This window comes from Petaurus breviceps, unplaced genomic scaffold (genome assembly GCF_028583685.1).
Source record: "Petaurus breviceps papuanus isolate PSGF00001 unplaced genomic scaffold, PetGlider_PUasm1.0 76, whole genome shotgun sequence".
Taxonomy (NCBI): domain Eukaryota; kingdom Metazoa; phylum Chordata; class Mammalia; order Diprotodontia; family Petauridae; genus Petaurus; species Petaurus breviceps.
Genome location: NW_027186473.1, coordinates 44974104 through 44994517, shown reverse-complemented (window position 1 = coordinate 44994517; position 20414 = coordinate 44974104). Strand labels below are relative to the sequence as shown.

Below are 20414 nucleotides of genomic sequence, written 5' to 3'. Positions count from 1 at the left end.
ACTATGTGGTTACACGCCCTAATATTGTATCATCAAAATTTCAATGCTGGAAAAAACTCACAAGTTGATAATAAATTATTAATCAAGATGTGTCATTTTCAAAATATATGTATCTTTTTGAAATGACATAAATAAAAAAAACTGTTAGAGAATTAAAAATTTCCAAGGGGGCATTGAGTAATTTTTTTTAAAGGAGGTGGTAGGCCAAATAAGTTTGAGAGCCTCTGTTCTAGAGCAAAGTACCAATGGTAAGTTTATCAATTATCCTAGTATGTAAATTCCTCAAGATCAGGGGTTGTATCTCATTCTTTGTATCCATAGCACAGGGTCTGGCACATACTAAGTACTTAATAAAAAGCTTGTAGATTGAGTGGCCCAGTTTTAGGTTCCCTCTATTTTTTTTCCTTCAAATTGAAGGAAGTTTGTCTAAAAACCAAATGCAGCCCATAATCTGCATTCAGATGACATCTGGAAAGTCTCCACTCGATCTGTTTTAAACACAATGAATATGATCTAGGAATTACATGTAAAATGGAATAGATATCACTAAATCAGATTAGAGTCAGTGATGTCTCCTCACTGTAGCTGATATCCTTAGACTCTGCTTATTCTGGGAAGGCTCCAGATCACATGACTTTCTATTTACCTGGATCAGGCTCCCTCCCAGGCAATCTAACCAAAGGGTTTTAAAAGAAGCCCTGTAGCCCCTGCTTCTTTGCAGAGGTAGAGGTCCACAGATGTGGAGCATGGCATATGGCATCAGATTTTTTCAATGTGTTTTTTTATTTTGCTGGGTTTTTTCCCCTCTCCTTACTTTTTTAAAAAAATTCTTTTTTTATAAAGGGTTGTGCTCTGAGAGGGACAGAAGAGTAGAAATAAAGGGGAAGATATAAAAACAAAATATATCAATAAATATGTACTAAAAATAAACATAGGCAAAAAACAAAGCTAAATCCTATTTTAATTTTACCAGTACACAGAAAGCTCACCCTGTCTGATGATAATGTGGCATTGGCAATGATGATGATATTTTCTACTGTTTCTCTGAGTCTGGTATTATTGCATTCATAGGAAATCACACGAAGCTCCAGAAGGAAGCACCTCATCATGGTGATTTTGCAACTTGGCTACAAGCAGAATTAAAAAGAGCCACCTTTACAAGAATTCATTCTTTTTTTTTTTACTATATAATTTCATATTTTAAAATTTTGGACCAAAAGCTCATTCTATCCAAATGTTCCCTAAGGAAATGTCTTGCTCCAAGGTACTAGCTACACCTATGAAGCAGCTAGTTTTCAGAGTTTTTACTCTGATAGAAAACAAAAGAAAAATTCCTAATCTAGGCCAGTCATGTAGCTGGTACATGGGAAACATTTTGCACTAGCAGATCTGGATTCTGGTTCAAGTTCTCCCACCGACTCTCCCTATAACCAGTCCCTTAAGAGAATCATAGGATTTAAAGCTGAAAGAAGTTATGTAGGCAAAACGCCTCTCATACTCATGGAAACTCATGGTCAGAAGGAACCTTAGAGGTTACCTGGATCTCGATGGGAATCCCTTTCTAAAACATCCCCCATGAAGAGGAAGGCATGTAGGGAATGGAAGACGTGAAGTCTTCCCTACTAAAAGGACTCCTTACTTCTGGAAGCAGCCAGTGGGTCATTCATTTTATACTACTCTAATCATTTGGAAATATTTCTTATGTTCAGTTGTGGGGGTGGGGGGGCAGGGAAGGGCTAAAACTGGAGTCAGAGGTTTGAATCCCAGCTCTGTCGTTCATTAACTATCTGACTTTCATTAAATCTATAATTATATTAAATCTGTCTATGCAACTTGCTAGGCTTAATGGTTTAAATCTCGGAGATCATCCATTCTACTTGTTCCGCCATTTTACAGATGAAGCAATTTGCCTCTGGACACACAGGTAGAGTCAGATACAAGATTTGAACTGAGTGTTTCTCTCCTTACAGGCAAAATGGAGAGTGCCTCCTACCCACCTTTCAGAGGTATTGGAAGGATCACACATGTGCTCTGTTGGAAGTGCCTTAAAAAGGTATAAAGCATTTACATAGATGGAAGGGTTTGTTGGTTTGTTTTACTACTAATCCTTAAAAAGTTGTTCTGCTTTTACACTCAGAGGACCAGATAGAAAGTGCTGGAAGTAAGAGTACCTGGCTCAGTGGTCTGACTCATTCAAGGAAGAATGTCTAAACAAGCAAAATCTGCTTCACCTAAGCCCCTGAGACTTGCAAGAGCTACTAAAAATCAATTTCTCAGCTTGCTGATGATTAATTATTCATGTAGTCTGCAAGGAGAAAATATAAAAGTACAAGGCAAGCCAGACTCTGAGCAAGGAGGGCGCCCAACACTACCCAAACAGTGCTCTACTTGGCTGGGAGACTAGAGATCGGCTCACTTTCCAAATAATGAGGAGCTTTCTCTGAAATTTTTGCAAGAGGTTCTGAATTGGTTAAAAAAAAAAAAAGCCATGTTCCTGTTGTTGGCAAAGAATGATATGGCCAAAAAGATTCTGATTAGGATACTGTAGATGGAAAGTCCAATCATAAATTAACTCATAAACACAATGTCTTCTAGGGAGTAAAGAAAAAGAGAAGAGAGACTGTGTTTTTATGCCCAGAAACATAGGAGAAATTTAGGTTAATTTCAGTCCAATTAAGCAAGGTCAAAAATGTTTATTTTAGGCTTTTGAGAAAAGTAATCAGTTTTATAGATTTGTTGCTTGGTTTATACAACTGGTAATAGGCAGGATTTTTGTTTTACTTGTAAGAGAGGAGAGACCATATCATTAATGCATGCATTTGCTCAATTTACAGAAAACAGGAGAGTTGATGTGGGTACATAATGAAGGCCTGGCTGGGTCGGCCCATGGATTTCTGTGGAAGTAAAGTCATATAACTGGTAATATAATTTGCCTGACCTTAATATATTTCCTAACAATGACTTGTATTTTTCCTTCTATTGCAAAAAAAAAAAAGGTCCAAAAGAGGTAAAGGATAATATTGCTATGGTTTGATATGTGTTTTGGGTTTTTTGTTGTTGTTTGTTGATTTTTTTTTAACCTCCCCAGTTTCTTTCTGAGAAAAGCAACATCGTATAATAAATATAGGGCTAGGTTTGGAGTCTGAAAGACTTATGTTCAAATTCTGCTTCTGATACGAATTAGTTGTGTGACCAAGTGAAAGTCCTATTACCCTCTCTGTATCTGTTTCCTGATCTGCAAAATGAGGGGGTTGGACTAGTTGACACGTAAGAGCCTGTCTATGATGATCTGATCCTATGAATCTGAAACTGAAACAGGTATTTACTTAAGATATTTTGATTTTCATTGATGGATTATATAATCCAATCAAAGGTCCTTGGCACACTGATATACTGTTTATTTGGAGGGCAGAGGATTGTTTGTTTTACATCCTGTCAGCATGCTATGAATGAGTTCATGGAGACCTTTTATTAATATTTTTAATTTAAAAATTTACCAACTACAGAGGATCACATTGAAAAGTGAGATGTGAATTCTATAGCTTCAGCTAAATTCACTATAATTCCTGGAAGATCTGACTCCTTTTCTGCCTTCTCAGAGGAAGTGAGTCTGATTCTTTAAGTCTTTTCCTTCTCATTCTGTTCAGGAGAGTGGACTCAGCATGAACTGACCCTGGAACCAGAACCAGTAAGAACTAGGCTAGCACATGCCACAGAGAAGAGGGTGAGTCTGCAGGGGCAGTAATCATATGCCCAAGGGTACAATCATAAGATGTAAAAAAAAAGCACATCAACTTGGTTTATAAGTCAGCTCTGGGGTGATAGTTTTCTGGATGTGAATAAGGGGAAAAGTTGTGGACTATAGTAGAGAATCAGGAGGCCCAAGTTCTAGCCTGTTTGTAACAGTAAACTCACTACACTTCATATCACTAGGCCTTGAAAAATGAGGGGTTTGAATTGTATGGTTATATGATCTGAATCACAGAATATCAGGAGTGCAAGGAGAGTGAGGGGAAGGGACCTGGATGAACTCAGAAATCATCTAGCTTCTCACTGCCAACCTTCAATAATGGAGATCTCACTTTAATTATCCCTCAAAGTTGTCTTCCACCTTTAGACATCTCTAACTATTAAGAAGTTTTTCCTTCTATGGATATAGCATATGGTTATCTGCAATTTCACCATTATACCTAGTTATGTTCTCTTGGGTCAAGCGGAACAAAGCTAGCCCGTCCTCCACATGACAGCTTTTAAATATTTGAAGACAGCTCTCATGACCTCCTTTCTCCCCCAATTTTTCTCTAGGCTAAGAACATTCCAATTGTTTCATGTTACCCTCACAGGGTCTGGTCCTTTCCAGTTCTTATTTTTCATGATTCTAAGAAAATTCCCTCTTCAGGCCTCCAGCAATCAAACAACACAGTAATTACAGTAAAAAAAAATGGCAAATGTACTTACATGAGCATTACTTTCAGTATACAGAGTGGCATCAATATCTAATGACTAAAAGGAAAAAAAAATTATATACATGAAAAGTTGGAGGATGAAAACAGCTAAAACAAATTGAAATTAAACATCAGAATTTTTTTTTAAAAAAAGGAAAACTATTCATTTACCAATCAGCTGGAACCTGTCATTAAACAGGCTCCATTAAGAGCCTATACATTCCCTTGTACCAGCTTCATCCATCTACTACGCAAATAAGAAGACTCCCAGTGACTCTGTGATACAGGTGAAGCTGGTTAACCAACACAGAGGGTGGAAAAACCCATACTTACTTGGATGAGAAGTTGAATGTGCTCCAAATCACTTATGACATCTTGCCAGTTAGAAGCTTCGGTTTTAGGCAGATGGGCACTGATACAGCTGAAACAAAACCAAATTATGAGGCCCTTCTGCACCAGCATGATTCTGGTATTAGTTAGCTACTAATAGGAAGAGAACATGGAATCAGAGGATCATAAGCTTACCCAATGAAAAGCTAAAACTCATTTTTATTATTGTTTTCATGGGGTGACTAGATGGCACCGTGGATAGGCCTGGCCTGGAGTCAGGACGATTCATCTTTCTGAGTTTAAATTTGGTTTCAGATATTTCCCTAGTTGTGTGACCCTGGACAAGTCACTTAACCCTGTTTGTCTCAGTTTCCTCACCTGTAAAATGAGCTGGAAAAGGAAATGGCAAACCACTCTAGTATCTTTGCCAAGAAAACCTCTAATGGGGTCATGAAGAGTTAAACTTGACTGAAACATCTGAACAACAACAAATATCTATTTTCATAGCATTGTCAAGTAAGTCCTCTTAAAAATAATTTGCTCTTTTAAGTAAATTAAACACACTCCCTTAAATCATGAACTCATCATTAAATCTGTTTGATAAATTAATCTTTCACATATAGCACCAATGACAGTCTACCAGAAATTTAAAAATCACCTATCTAGGCCTTAGTTTAAATAAATACAGAGACAGTGACCAAATGATGAACTCATTCCCCTTAAAATGTAGAAAGGTTCATATTCCAAAGACCTATATATTTTGTATGTGAGTCACCTGTGTGACCTTGGCCAAGGTCACTTAATTATTTCCTGGGTCTCAGGTGCTTAAGTGGGTTGGCTAAATGGCCTCTGAGGAGCCTTTTAGTTGCAAACCTAAGATAAAAGAGGCAGGAGTAACAGATGATTTTAGGGAATTTTCTACCTAACCCCATTATGCCTTGCCAGAAGAAATGAGAAATGGCAGCTCATCCTTTTTTTTTCCTCTCTAGAATCTGACTCCATTACCCTTCTGGTGATGTTTGCTACAGGGTAAAATGGGCTGTCAGATTTTCAGGTTAGGGAATATGCCACCCTAGGAGAAGCTTCAGAGCAGAAAACAAAATAAGAAATACTTTTGGAAACAAAAGGAAGAAGAAAAAAAAAACAAGAAAGAAGGAGAAAAAAACCTAGAGGGGAAAAAAAGCCCACAATCAGAGTTAGCGATCTGCAGAGACACATGAGTATATAGCAGGGAATAACATAATTAGACTTTCTTTGTTTCTTTTGGACCCTCCTATTCATGCAGATCATCGACTCCTTTGTAACTTTGAATCGTCAGAGAGCTGCCTGGGAGTTTAGGTGACTTGCCCAGGGTCAGACAGCAAGTATGTGTCAGAGACAGGACATGAACCCAGAGCTTTCTGGTTGGATCACTATATCATACTGCCAACTTGCCTCACTTCCATTCTGCCTCGTCTCCATCCCCCCAAAACAAACCAGGAGATGGATTCCTTAAGAGTATGTATGCTAAAGGTGGGCAAGAAGAAGTAGCAAGGGGGTCCAATTTATTTTGGGATAGACAGTCATGAGCAACACGGTCTAGAACAAATAGGGACTCCTGCAAACTACATATTGATCTGGAAAACCACATATTAAATAACACTATACGGGGTGTATTTTTATGTATTTTGTTCAGCATTTCCCAGTTATGTTTTAATCTGGTTGGGGCCCACTTGGAATTTTGTCAGCTGCATGAGGCCTGCCACCAGCCTGAGTTTGATCCCTTTGGTATAGAGAATACAAAGCCACTTCAGGAAGATTTGGATTGAGGACGCAAAGGAAGGAAATCAATGCATGGCTATGTGCCCTTCCCTTTCAGCCATAGCTCTGTACCAAAATGGCCAGAGTTTGAGCAAGCTGAAAAAAGCAGAGCCAACAGAGTCATGATCACAGTTTGTTACCTCAGGATGAAGAAATGTGTTCCACCTTCAGTCAAAAAACTGAAAAAATGGCTATTTAGAATGAGGCACAGGTAACACTGGAAACGCGTGCTTCTTAAGTTTGATTTCTGAAAAACATAATTAGACAAAGGTGACTTGAGCAGTGTTCATTCTTTGAAAGGGCATATGCTAGGGCTAATGATATTCTACTTTATTTCTGTATACAAAGTAGTTGCCTTTCATAATTCATTACAGCTCATTAGCTTTGTGGGCACTAATAGGAAGGATTTACCAAGTTCCTACTATACTCTACAAATATTATCCCATTTTTTGATCCTCACAACAACCCTGGGAGGCAGGTGCTTTTATTATCCCCTTTTTATAGTTAAAGAAATAGAGGCAGGCAAGTGACTGGCCCAGGGTCACAGAGTAAGTTCCAAAGGATACATTTAAACTCAAGTCTTCCTGACTGCAGGCCCAGAACTCTTCCCATCTGCCTTTAAGAGGCATTGGAAAGAACATAAACCATACCCAAGTTACTAGTAACACATCCACTCACTCATTCATGTATTCATTCTTTTGCTTATTTATTTCTTACAAGACTTGAACCTTCATCATTACACTCTGCTTGGGTCAACAGTAACACTCTTCTTCTCTAGGGGCATAAATAACTAAAGGTGGATGGAGGCAGATTAGAATCCATTCTCCTCTACAGGTAATTGATTCACAAAGCAGAATATTCACATATAGATAATCAAGCCTTCATAGATCTGGCCCTGGAAAGGACCCAAGTCTGTCTGGTCTGAGCTCCTCCTTTGATAGAAGGAGGAACAGAGGCCTAGAGAAGTTGTGATTTCCTCAGGGTTACAAAGTTAGGAGGGAACACAGCTTAGACTGAAGGCAGGTCTCCAAAGGCAGTATCCTTTCAGCTGTACAACACTGCCCTCCCTGACAGCTGAGAGTCCATACAGCCCTCTAAGTTTTAAAGGTCTGATGACCCAGGAATTTAAAAACAAAAACTCTCACAATAGGTTCTTAGAAAATTTTGGCAAATTTTGCACACATTCTCTAATTTATTTATTCCTCAGAATACTCCACAAATCTAATTACCTTCATTGACAGATAAGGAAACTAAGGCTCAGTTAGAGGAAAGTGATTTCCTAAAGATCATGCAACCCAATAAGTATTTTAGTAAATACCTCTATTCTGCAATGAAACAAAGACCAAAGAGGGAAAAGCCCCTGTTTTAATGGAGTTTCTTCTTGTTACTCATTCGTTTTCAGTCATGCCCTACTCTTGGTGACTCCATTTGGGGTTTTCTTGGCAAAGACACTGGAGTGGTTTGCCATTTCCTTCTCCAGCTCATTTTACAGATGAGGAAACTGAGGCAAACAAGGTTAAGTGACTTGCCCAGGGTCACACAGCTAGTATGTGTCTGAGGGCAAATCTGAACTCGGAAAGAAGAATTTTCCTGACTCCAGACCTGGTATTCTATCCAGTACACCACCAAGCTGCCCTCCTGGAGTTTCTATTCTGCTGGGAAAAGGGAGATAACTGATTGAATCTCCCATTAAAAGATGAAATGCCTCATATAGGGGAGTATTTAAATGGAAAAGGAGGGAAAAGTTCTAAATCAGATGGTAAACGAGTCCTAGGTCAAGTCCAACACCTTCAGCCTTGTGTGACCAAGGGGCAGCCAGATGGTATAGTGGATAGAGATCTGGACCTAGAGTCAGGAAGACCAGAGTACAAATCCAGCCTCAGACACTTACTCTCTTCATACCTTATTCTAGGCATAAATTAAAGTTGACAAGTTTTCTACATTTATTTTTGTTTCAGTGAAAATAATATTTTGAAAATCAGTAAAAGGTTGTTTTTTTCTTTTAATCCATTTACCCTGAAAATGAACAATTCAGACCATAAAACTAAGGAGAGATTGTTTAAAATCACACAAGTTCAACTTCTCTTTTTGTTACCTCCTTAGCAGAAATTTGTATTTGTGGGTGGATTTAGCTGTTAGTTTATGCTGACACTCTATGAACCTAGGAGCATCTAAAGAAACCAGTTAGGGTTAGTGTAACTAAAAGCAGGCAGACAGGTGTTGATATAAGAATGTCAAATTTAGTATGCCTAGAATAAGGTATGACTATAAGTTGCAGAGAAAGGAATGACTGCATTGATAGAGAAAGTTTCCGTATCTGAGAGGTCTCTTTACCCATAAAATCATAGGTCTACTCCTATCAGTTTGTGATAAAGTATGTCATTTGTCATCATGTAATAGAGTTAATTTTTCACAGCATACACCCTCTTTAAACTATTTAAGTTTTCCTAAGCACTATTACTACAATTCAGAAGGCTGACACCAGGTAAATAATGGTGCCTATCTAAACAGGTAGGAGAGTTAGCTGGGGTAATTGAGAGATGAGAAAGTACAAGACTTTGTCTCTTAATTATACCTTCCATGTTAAACAATATCATGTAAAATAATAGTATAAATATTAAACATTAATTTATTGTTTGCATATTACTTTTAGGATAAACTATCATTTGGAGCAAGTCTTAAGAGAAAAACAGTCCACAGTTGCCTTAATTCTTATCAATCACTATTTACTCTAGTTTACTTCATTACTTTAAGAACAAATTTAAATCTATGATGGTAGTTGCCTGTTGGTTGCTGGTGGCCACATGCTTTTACCTTAAATTAAAATTTTTATTTGTTCATGTTTTCAGATCACACATCTGTTCTGCATCTGTTTTATCTCTTCTTGAGTTTATAAATTCTCTTCTATGTGAAAGATTTCTAACTGTAATTAACACAAATTACCAAAAAAAAAAGCATAATTCTGTCTCAAAACGTGAGATTGCCAAAGAATGGATTAGAAATGCTTTTAGAGAGCCACCTATTAAATTCATGGAAATTAATTACAATGAATTTAATCAATAATAAAGGAGACATATAGAAGCAAATTAACTTTCACTTAAAATGATTAACTTAGAACTCTCAATAACATGGGAGCAGTTATAAGGACACATTGGAATATGCTAGGCATCCTAATTATCAAAAAGTATTTATGTTCTACCTTGCAATAAGAACAGTGCCACATTCCTGTCCTCAGCCACTCTATGTTTGATAAAGATATTCTGATGTCTCTGATATCAGGGAGAGGAAAAGATGGGGAAGAACTGTAACCTTCCTCCATTCTAGTATATCCCTGTTACATGGTAATAATGTGGCTATGTTTTGTCTTTAAGCTATGTAAAGCTTCAAGAAAAAATATGACTAGATGACCTCAGGAAAATCTTGCTGCTAGAATTATATTATCACTCTGACCAGCTCTCCTAGTGTGTTTTTCTCAGCAACCACACAGCTATTTTTCTTCTTGGACAACACCCTGATTGCTCATAATAATAACAGCTCGTAATTTAAACCGTTTTACTCTTATGAAGATGCTTTCACAAAGATTAACACATATGAGCCTCACAACCAGCCACCTGTGCTAAATAATTATCAAATTTAGCTCATAATATTTCTTTACACATAATCCCCAATCCCCAATGTTGAGGATGATAATGCAAGGTTATTTTTTTTTCTCTGCCTAATTTCCTCCATGGTGGGCTGCCATTATCATAAGCAGCCAGGCTAAACCTATGACAGCTTGCTAAGGGCAGGTGAAGAGATGTGAACAGAATTACACTAAATTCTGTTTGCTGAAAATTTTGCTCCAGGGCATGCATCGCTCTTCCAACTGGTTTTAACAAGCTTTCAGAGGACAGAACTTGTGGAGGACACTATTTGCTACTGCTGCTAACCACTTCAGCAAGCTGGGAAGCTCAAATTGAGGGATGAAGAATTATATGCTCTGATGTGAATATCAGTAAAACAATGGTTCTGTGTTTGAATGAATTAAAAAAATTAAGTGCAAATAGTAAGCCAAGCACCTAGCACTACACTAAATGCTGGGAATACAAACACAAAAGTAAAGACAGTTCCTGACATCAAGGACTTTACATTCTAATGAACCCTCATTAGAATGTAAAGTCCTTGATGTCAGGAACTGTCTTTACTTTTACAACATACCATACAAAGATCCAGGAGAAGTATTCTGATCCAAAAAGTTATAGGAATGCTGAGTGTTTTGAAAAAACGATTGCAGAGTTAATTCAATCATGGTTCCAGAAGGGTCAGAGAGGAAGAGAAGAACAGAGAGTAGGGAATAAAGTGAGAAGGGATGGCTGGGGCTTTCCTGAAATAATACTCTAGGAAAGGTAGATGCCAATCAGGATAGAGGGATCCCAACATGGCAAGACATTAATACATTCATATACTACTTTTTTTAACAGCAGTTCCCCAACTGATGGGCATACACTCTGTTTCTAGTCTTTGTTGTCACAGAATGCTATTATGACTATTTTGGTATAACTGGAAATTTGCAGATTTCCTTGAGGTACAATGATCCTGGGTTCTTGAAGGCTATGCCCACACAGATAGAATCCTAGACATAAGTTGGAAGAGACCTTAGAAGTCATCAAATCCAAAGCCCTCCTCTTACAGATGAGCAAACTGAGATCCATAGGGTTTAACTGACTCCACCCAAAGGTCAAAGTCCTAGGGATGTTGACAACCTACCTGAATTCATTTATCAATGATTAACAAACTACCTTCTCTACTTCAGAGAGTATAGCTGCGATGGAGTGGCCACATCATTCGAATTCCAAACACAATCTTGTCTAAAAGACTATTTTATGGAAAACTCACACAGGGCAAGCACTCACATGGGGCTCAGAAGAAGTGATACAAGGACATGTACAAGGTCTCTCTTAAGAACTTTGGCACAGGATCTCCCAGCATGGCGTGTCCTCATCAAGCAGAATTGAAGTAACTCAAAAGAAATATGAGATGCACAAGTTTATAGAATCCACTGAAACGTTCACATGGACTACTTGTGCCCTAGCCATGGTAGAACATTCTGAGCTCATATTGGTCTCATCAGCCACAGTGGGACTCACTGTTTCTAACATAGTGAAGTCATTGTGGTCCTCTTCCAGAACAAAGGACAACAAACCTGCATTTCCCCATTCTGAACCTATTGCCATCATCATTTAAGCTGTATTCTCCATCCTCCATTAACCCCATCTTTAGGTTCTCAACAAAACCTGGCTCCTCCTGAGGACACAGACATTCTTGACAACCTTTGCTAGCACTGGTTGTACTTTTGCTTGGTCCTTTTACTCATGGTAGGGGACTTGGAATACCCCTTGCTCCATATTGTCAATCCAGGCTCTCTGTCTGCCACCATCGCTCAGTAACTTCTCCTCTTTTGAGGTACACTCAACCCATATGTACCACCCAACCACAATTTGGGTAGCTGTTTTCTGCCAACCTCCAAGACACTCATTTCCTCAATGAGATTACTGCCTGACTCATAGTCTTCCTCTATTCTTGAACTTCTGCCCTTATACAAGGAGACTTAAATATACGTATCGATATCCCTTCAAACACTGTACTCTCAATTTATTTCATATGACCTATCCCTCTCCCCTACCCAACTCTGTCATACTTTTTCTACGTTTAGGAACTCTGAAATTCCATTTTATGATTACAATCTATTGCCATTCTACCTCTCCCTTTGAAGTCCAAGCCCTGTTCTTCATCCTCACCATGACCTCCAAACCATCAACTTCTCAATTCTCTTTTTCAGGTCATTGCCCTTATACCTTTCCCATCTTAACCCCTTGCTAAACAGATTCAATTCTACACTCTCCTCTTTTCTCTAGTCCCTGACCTAATTAGTCTATCACTAATCTTGCCCTGCCAAGCCATACCCACTGCCTTTGCTTCTAGTTATACAAATACTGCTAGCTGAAGATGGAGAAAATCATTGTGATTAGGCTTTCACTATGGCAAGCAGATTCTTTTATTTTTAATTTATTTTTAGTTTACAACATTCAGTTCCACAAGCTTTTGAGTTCCAAATTGACTCCCTCCCCCCTCTTCCCAAGATGGCATGCAATCTGATATAGGCTCTACAAATACATTCACATTAAACATTTTCATATTAGTCATGTTGCAAAGAAGAATCATAATCAATGGAACTGAACCATGAAAAGACGAAACAACACAAAACAAAAAAGATAAAGAGCAAATAGTATGCTTTGTTCTGCTTTCATACTCCATTATTCTTCCTCTAGATATGGATAGCATTTTCCATCATGAACCTTTTGGAATTGTCTTAGACCCTTGCATTGCTGAGAAGAGCGAAGTCTATCAAAGTTAGTCACTGTACAATGTTCTCCTGGTTCTGCTCCTCCTCACTCAGCATCGGTTCATATAAGCCTTTTCAGGTTTTTCTGAAGTGATCATTTCTTATAGCACAATAGTATTCCATTACATTCACATACTAAAACTTGTTCAGCCATTCCCCAATTGATGGGCATCCCCTCAACTTCCAGTTTTTGGCCACCACAAAAAAAAGCTACTATAAATATTTTTGTACATGAGGGTTCTTTTCCCTTTTGTATGATCTCTTGGATACAGCCCTAGAAGTGGTATTGCAGGATCAAAGGGTATGCATATTTTAATAGGCCTTTGGGTATAGTTCTAAAATTGCTCTCCAGAATGGTTGGATCAGTTCACAACTCCATCAACAACAAATCAATATTCCAATTTTTCCACATCTTCTCCAGCATTTATAATTTTACTCTTTTTCATGTTAGTCAATTGTTGAGATGTGGTAACTCAGAGTTGTTTTGCTTTGCATTTCTCTAATCAATAGTGATTTATAGAATTTTTTTCAAATGACTATAAATATCTTTAATTTATTCCTCAGAAAACTGCCTGTTCACATCCTTTGACTATTTATCAATTGGGGAATGACTTGTATTCTTATAAATTTGACTCAGTTCTCTGTGTATTTTAGAAATAAGGCCTTTATCAGAGATACTAGTTGTAAAACTTCTTTCCCAGTTTTCACAAGCAGATTCTTTCATTCACCCACTATCCCACTCACTAAAGTGACTTTTCCAAATTCTTTTCATTTCTACTTAGACCTTCTGTGGTTCCCTCTTCTCAACTGAGAACCTTGTTCATATTTCACTGAAAAATGGAGGTTATTCACCAAGAAATCCTTTTCTTCTCTTCATCTAACATCACTGGGTTTCCTTTGACCACTGTCTGCTCCTTCATCCAACTCACAAGTAGAGATGAGCTCTTCTCATTGCCAAGGCAAACCTATCTACATGCACAAGAGAGCCCCCTCCACTCTGTCTTCTCCATAAGATTGTCCCTCCTATCATTTCCACTCTCTCATTTATCTTCAGTCTCTAGATAACTACTTGCTCCTTACTGCTTACATACTCATGTCTTCCCTAGCCTAAAAAAACCCCTTATTTAATCCATCCATTCCCACTAGCCATCATCATACCTTTCTCCTCCCTTTTGTAGCTAAGCTCCATAAGAAAGCCACCATTTCTTTCTTTCATCAAAAATTCATTCATCAATGCCTCCATTTCTTTTCTTCTCCCTTACTTCACAGTCTGGCTTCTAATCTCATCATTCAACTGCAATTGCTCTCTCTAGTTACCAGTGATCTTTTAATTGCCAAATCAAATGGCCAGTTTTCATTGATCATTCTTCCTGACCTCTCTATAGTCTATGACATGGTTGAACACCCTTTCTCCTTGATACTCTCTTTTCTCTAAGTTTTTTTCTCTTCTCTTGCCTGTTTGACCACTCAGTCACATTTTATGGATCTTCACCCAGGTTACACCCACAAACTCTATGGAAACCCCCAAGGCGGTACTGTCCTGGCCTCTCTTTTCCTTTTTCACTTGATCTCATAAGCTCCCATGGATCTCATGATCACCTCTATATTGATGTTTCTTAAACTACTTCTCTAGCCTAGCCTGTCCAGTCTCCCCTACACTCTAGATTTACCTCTCTAACTGGATGTCCTGAAGGCATCTTAAACTCAACATATACAGAACCAAGCTCATTATCTTTCCTCCCAGAGGCTTCCCTCATTCTCACTTTCCACCATCCTCCCAGTACCCCAGGTTCACTATCTAGGTGTCTCCCTTGACTCTTCACTCTCTCTCATTTCCCATATGCAATCTGTTACCAAGTCCTGTCAACTTTGCCTCTGTCACATCTGAACTCCCTTCTCTTCTCTGACACAGCCACCACCCTGATGCAGGCCCTCATTGCCTGAACCCCTGCTGGTTGGTCTTCTTGCTTCATGCCTGCCCATCCTCCGTATAGCTTCCTCAAGTACAAATCTGACCATGTCCACCTCCCTTGTCAATGGTTCCCTGAAATTTCCAGGATCAAATAAAAACTTTATTTGACATTCAAAGTCCTCCTACCCCCAATCCAAGTACTCAATCCTAGTACTTTATTCAGATCCAATGGCTGCCTTGCTATTCCTGGCACAAGATACTTTAGCTCCTGACTCCTTGAATTGACTGTCACCCATGCTTGGCATTTTCCCTCTCCTTATCTCTACCTCCTGGCTTCCCTCACTTCCTTCAAGTCCCAGGTAAAATTCCACCTTTTATGAAAAGCCTTTCCTGATTCCCCTTAAAGTTATTCCCTTTCTTTGGTTGCCTGTCTCCTAGTTATCTCGTCTGTATTTTGTTTGTACATAGTTGGCAGTTTTTACATAGATTCATAATATGCAGTTATTAAACTGTGACTTGAGGGAGGGAACTATCCTTTGCCTTTCTTTGTATCTCTAGAGCATAGCCCAGAGCTTGGCACCCAAACAGGCACTTAAAAAATGCTTACTGTGGGCAGCTAAGTGGAGCAGTGCATAGAGCACCAGCCCTGGAGTCAGGAGAATCTCAGTTCAAACATGCCTCAGACACTTAACACTTACTAGCTGTGTGACCTTGGGCAAGTCACTTAACCCCAATTGCCCAGCCTTCCCTTCCCCCCTTCAAAAAAAAATGCTTACTAACTCACTTGCTAATAGTTATTAAATATCCGAGGTGGGCTTTAAGACAAGGTTTTCTTTACTCTAGGTCTATCCAATACTTCATTTGATGTATCAGGTCTACTGTCTCTCTTGCAAGGAAAATGAAAGTAAAACACGAGGGACTAACCCAGAAATCACAAAACCACATGAAACTTAATCATAGATTGCAGTGATTTGCAAAACAATAATGACGTTGTTGTTGGCAACTGCTTCTTAACCATTCAAAAACTCAACTTTTTTTCATTGTTCTTACGTAGCAAATTAAATCAAGATGGACACTTGCTGCTTTCAGATGGTTTTGATTCAAAGACTAACAAAAAAGTTCCTCTTTTTTTTTTCTAGCCTTGGCTATATAGAAAATACCCATAGAATCTCAACCTCCCCCAATCACTTTAACTATAAATGTTATATACATGAGTGTTCAGGAAAGAATTTTACAGAAACAGAGCAGAGAAAAGAACAGAGTGAGCAGGCAATGTATCAAGTAAGCATAGATAAGACCAGCCTCTGTCTGGAACATTTCCAGAATAACTAATGTCGGTGCTTTAGGAAAACAGGCTTGTTGATACACTGCTAGAATTTTGAATTCTATCTAGAAATCAATCTGAAATTATGCTCCAAAATGTGACTAAACTGTACGTAGCCCATGACTTAGCAATACCATCACTAGAAATACATCCCACAGAGATGAAAGAAAGAGGAAAAGGACCCATGAGTTAAAAATTATAGCAACTTTCTTTGTTATAGAAAACAATGGAAACTAAGGGTTTACCCATCAATTGGGGAATGCCTGAACAAATTATGGAAGATAACTATAATGGAATACTATGTTCCTCAAGAATTTAAGAAAGATGGTGTCAGAGAAACTAGAAAGACGTACAAATTTATTTTGAGTAAAGTGAACAGAATGATAATATACTATGGCATCAATATTATAAAAACAATTTTGAAAGTCTTAAGAATTCTGATGAACACAATTATCAACCACACTTCAGAGAAACAATGAAATGATAGAGAAGTGATGAAATAAGAATGTCATATTTTTTTTTCATCATGGCCAATATGGGAATTTTTCTGCTTGATATTGCTTACTTGTTACAATTGTTTTTTTTTTTTCTTTTGGGGGGAGTAATGGAGAGAAGTAGAGAAATGGAAGGGAGAAAAAGTAAATGCTTGATAAATAAAAAATAAACTAATTTGAAAAGAAATAATACTTTTGTGTTTTTAATACATATTTCAGACTATATCCTTCCCTATTCTAAGCAAAAAGGACATTTCTTGAAATAAAGATCTTTTAAAAGAGAAAATATTTCATTTCAGCAAAAATAATCAACACTTTAGTTACAGCTGACAGTTTATACAGTATTCATCACTCATAGTCAGCCACTCCTGAGATGAAAGGAAGGAGATGCATTTTTTTTTCAACTCTTCTCAAGGGCTTAGGTTAGCCATTAAAATTACATACCATTCAATTGTTTTTTGTCTTTCCATTTACATTGTTGCAGTTATTGTATACAGTTTCCCTGGTTCTGCTTATTTCACTCTATCTCACTTTATATAAATCTTCCCATGCTTTTATGAATTCTTCATATTTGCTCTTTCTAATGGCATAGGAATATTGCATTATCTCCATATACCAAAATTGGTTCTGCTAGTCTCCATTCATTCACCACTTATTTGGTTTCTCTTCATTTGCTAAATATCATTCTTTTTACTTTCACTTGCAGGCATACCAAAAAAAAAAAAAACCCCAAAACCTTTAGTTTTGTTGTTTCTTCCCCCACCAAACATCACCCCCCGTTTTTGGTTTTTGGGGTTTTTTTTTGCTGTTCTCGTGCCTCTTTTTTATTTATATTTTCTATCTAGGATACTCCATTCCTCAGAGAATTTACCAGTTTACTAAGATATTAAGATCTTAAGATCCACCATATGTTCTAAGCTGTCATACCATAGTGCGTTTTTAACCTTACTCTATTTTAAATGATTTTATTTTTAAAAATATCTTTTATTGATGCCTTCTGTCTTCACAGAGTTGAAATGACTTGATGGCAGAGTCATTTCAGACCCCATTTCCTGCAGATTGAATCATTCCTTGTGAAAAAGAAAAACAAGTAAACAAAACCATTCCATATGGTGATTCCTGCTGATGATGTGTGCAGTGCCCTCTCTTGGCTGTCGATGGCCTCTCTGCTGGGGGGTGGGGGAGGATGAGATGGTTTTCTCTCTATTCTCCAGAACTGTCATTAGCTTTTCAGTTACACACTGTTCAACTTCCCATTTGTGATATCATTTACACACACACAAAGTCGGGTTGCTTTGTTTCCTGTTTTGCTGCTTTTACTTTCATTTGATATTTATTTATATAAATCTTCTCTTCTTTCTGTGAATTTCTCATATTTGTTGTTTCTTGTCCCATTAAACATGCCATTGCTTTGTTAGCCATACCCCATCCAATGGGCACCTACTTTGTTTCTAGATCTTTTCTAGACAGAGAACTATTAATATATAGACATATAAACATATGTATACGTGTGTATGTACAAATGAACATACAGAAAGGTGTTTTACATATATATGCATGTAAACACATTCACATATATTGTACACATGTAATATGTAAATATTACACATAAGTATGCATGCTTTATATTACAGATATCACATATTGTATATATAATATGTGTTGTTAAGTCGTGTCCAACTCTTTGTGACCCAATGATCCATGGCAAGCCAATACTGTCCATGGGGTGTTCTGGGCAAAGCTACTGGAGTGGTTTGCCATTTCCTTCTCTAGTAAATTAAGGCAAACAGGGGTTAAGTGACTTGCCCAGGATCACATAGCTGGTAAGTGTCTGAGGCTGGATTTGAACTCAGGTGTTCCAGATTCCACATCCACTGCTCTAACCATTTAGCAATCATATTATGTGACTTATTGAATATGTACACACACGTTACATACATACATATATGTAAGCACATATGTATATGTGTACAGTGCCTATAAAACACACCTTTTTTCTGCCCCTGACTTCTCTGAGAAATATTCCCAGTAAATGAATTGCTAAGCCAAAGGGTATGGAAAGTTTAGTCACATTCAATGTTGAACTGTGATTTTTCTGTTTCCATTTATGACAGGCTTAGAAAAGTGGTTTCAGAAGAAGTGACACATGCCAGCTTCTTGATATGAAAAGAGCCTCTGGGGACATGTTTTTTACCTTCAATTTAGCACTGTAGCTTTAACTTTTGCAAAATAGCCAAGATGGGGATAAAAGAATCAGAAGAGTAGAAGGAACATTTCTGAATTACAGGATCATGAACTAAGTGTGTCTCAGAGGAATCAAGAACAACCTCCCTATCTGACAGATGAAGAAACGGAGGCCCAGAAAAGTGAAGTGACTTGTTCAAGGTCAACAAAATGGCAGGCGGGATTCCATTTCAGTGCCTTTTCCACTCTATCTCATCTTCAGAGTGAGAGAGATTGAATTAACTGTGTGTCAACGTGAATGAGTGATATAGATTGAATTGGATTGTCCATCTAATCAAAGCAAATTATTCCTGGATTTAGCTGTAAATATTTGAACAGATGAAAGGAATCAGAAGTAAGGACTAAAAGAGATTAAAATTATACACATATACACATCATGTATTTACAGGCAAGAAGAGCAGGGTCCAAATTCCAGCAAGAGACCAAAGTGGAAAGATAGCTTAGGAGAAAGGAGAACTTGTGCTTGGCACTCACAGTTTCACATCTGATGACTCAGTAGGGAAATATGGAGAAATGTAAAAAATTAGAAAAAAAAAACCCTCTGCAACATGCATAAGCCATCTCTTGTCTCTTTACCCTCTTAATTCTGAGTGTCCTAATCAGTTCCAATAGATCTAATTAGCATACTTATGCAGATGACTTACAGGTGGTTATCCAGTCCCAGGCCCTTCCTTGAGCTTTAGTCCCACATTACAAATTACCCATTGAACATTCCAAATTGATTATCTCAGAGATACCTCAAATTGAACATTTCCAAAATAGAATTCATTATCTTTTCTCCCTATGCCCACTCATGCCCCAAACTTCTCCATTTTGGTTGAAGACACCACCATTCTTCTAGTCTCCCAGGTTTGTAACCATGGTGTTGTCCTCAGCTATCCTCTCTCCATCACTCTATATGTCCAATTAGCTACCAAATCTTAATCTTTCTACCTCCGTACCATCTTCTGAATATGAGCCCCTTCTATCTCTACTCACAGAGCTACCACCTTAGTTCAAGACCCTATCACCTCTCACCAAGATTATGACAATGGCCTCCTCATTGTTCTCGAAGTCTCTCTTCTAGTCAAAAATTTAAACTGTTACCAAAATGACTTCTCAAATATTAATCTGATCATGTTATTTTCTTGTTCAAGAAATTTTAATAGCTCTTCTCTATTTTGATTTTAAAACCCTATAGAATCTTGTGCCAACCTACCTTTCCAGCTTCATTGGATATTCTCCTTTTCCACACTCTGTCACCCAGTCAAACTGTCCATCTCTCTTTTCTTCACTCCATTTCTTGTTTCTGTGCTTTTGCCCTGGCTTTCTCCCATGCCCAGAATGCACCTTTTCCATAGCTAAGTCTCATAGAATCCTCTTTTTTCAATATGCAGCTCAAACATTCCTTTCTAGGTGAGTTTTTTCTTACCCTCCCCAGAAATGCTACACACACACACACACACACACACACACACACACACACACACACACACACACACAC

The 20414-nt window shown here is 37.9% G+C and overlaps 1 protein-coding gene and 1 long non-coding RNA gene across 6 annotated transcripts in view; one reads left to right on the top strand and one right to left on the bottom strand.

The window, feature by feature from the left end:
- The window catches only part of LOC138175107 (uncharacterized), a 145079-nt gene extending 124815 nt beyond the window's left edge, over window positions 1-20264 (top strand). The window contains exons 3-5 of one of the 2 annotated variants that reach the window (XR_011171881.1): window positions 1971-2053; window positions 2835-3724; window positions 18802-20264. This is a non-coding gene — a long non-coding RNA (uncharacterized lncRNA). Of the gene's footprint in view, window positions 1-1970; window positions 2054-2834; window positions 4039-18801 lie in introns of those variants that run through there. The other variant, XR_011171880.1, reaches the window with a different exon arrangement.
- Window positions 1-20414, bottom strand: part of IL15 (interleukin 15) — a 160444-nt gene that overhangs the window by 8888 nt on the left and 131142 nt on the right. For all 4 annotated transcript variants that reach the window (XM_069105426.1, XM_069105427.1, XM_069105425.1 and 1 more), the window contains 4 exons: window positions 6716-6822; window positions 4779-4866; window positions 4459-4503; window positions 990-1127 (listed from right to left, as the gene is read on the bottom strand). In XM_069105426.1, the coding sequence (XP_068961527.1) occupies window positions 990-1127; window positions 4459-4503; window positions 4779-4866; window positions 6716-6822 (378 nt within the window). The remainder of the gene's footprint in view (window positions 1-989; window positions 1128-4458; window positions 4504-4778; window positions 4867-6715; window positions 6823-20414) is intronic.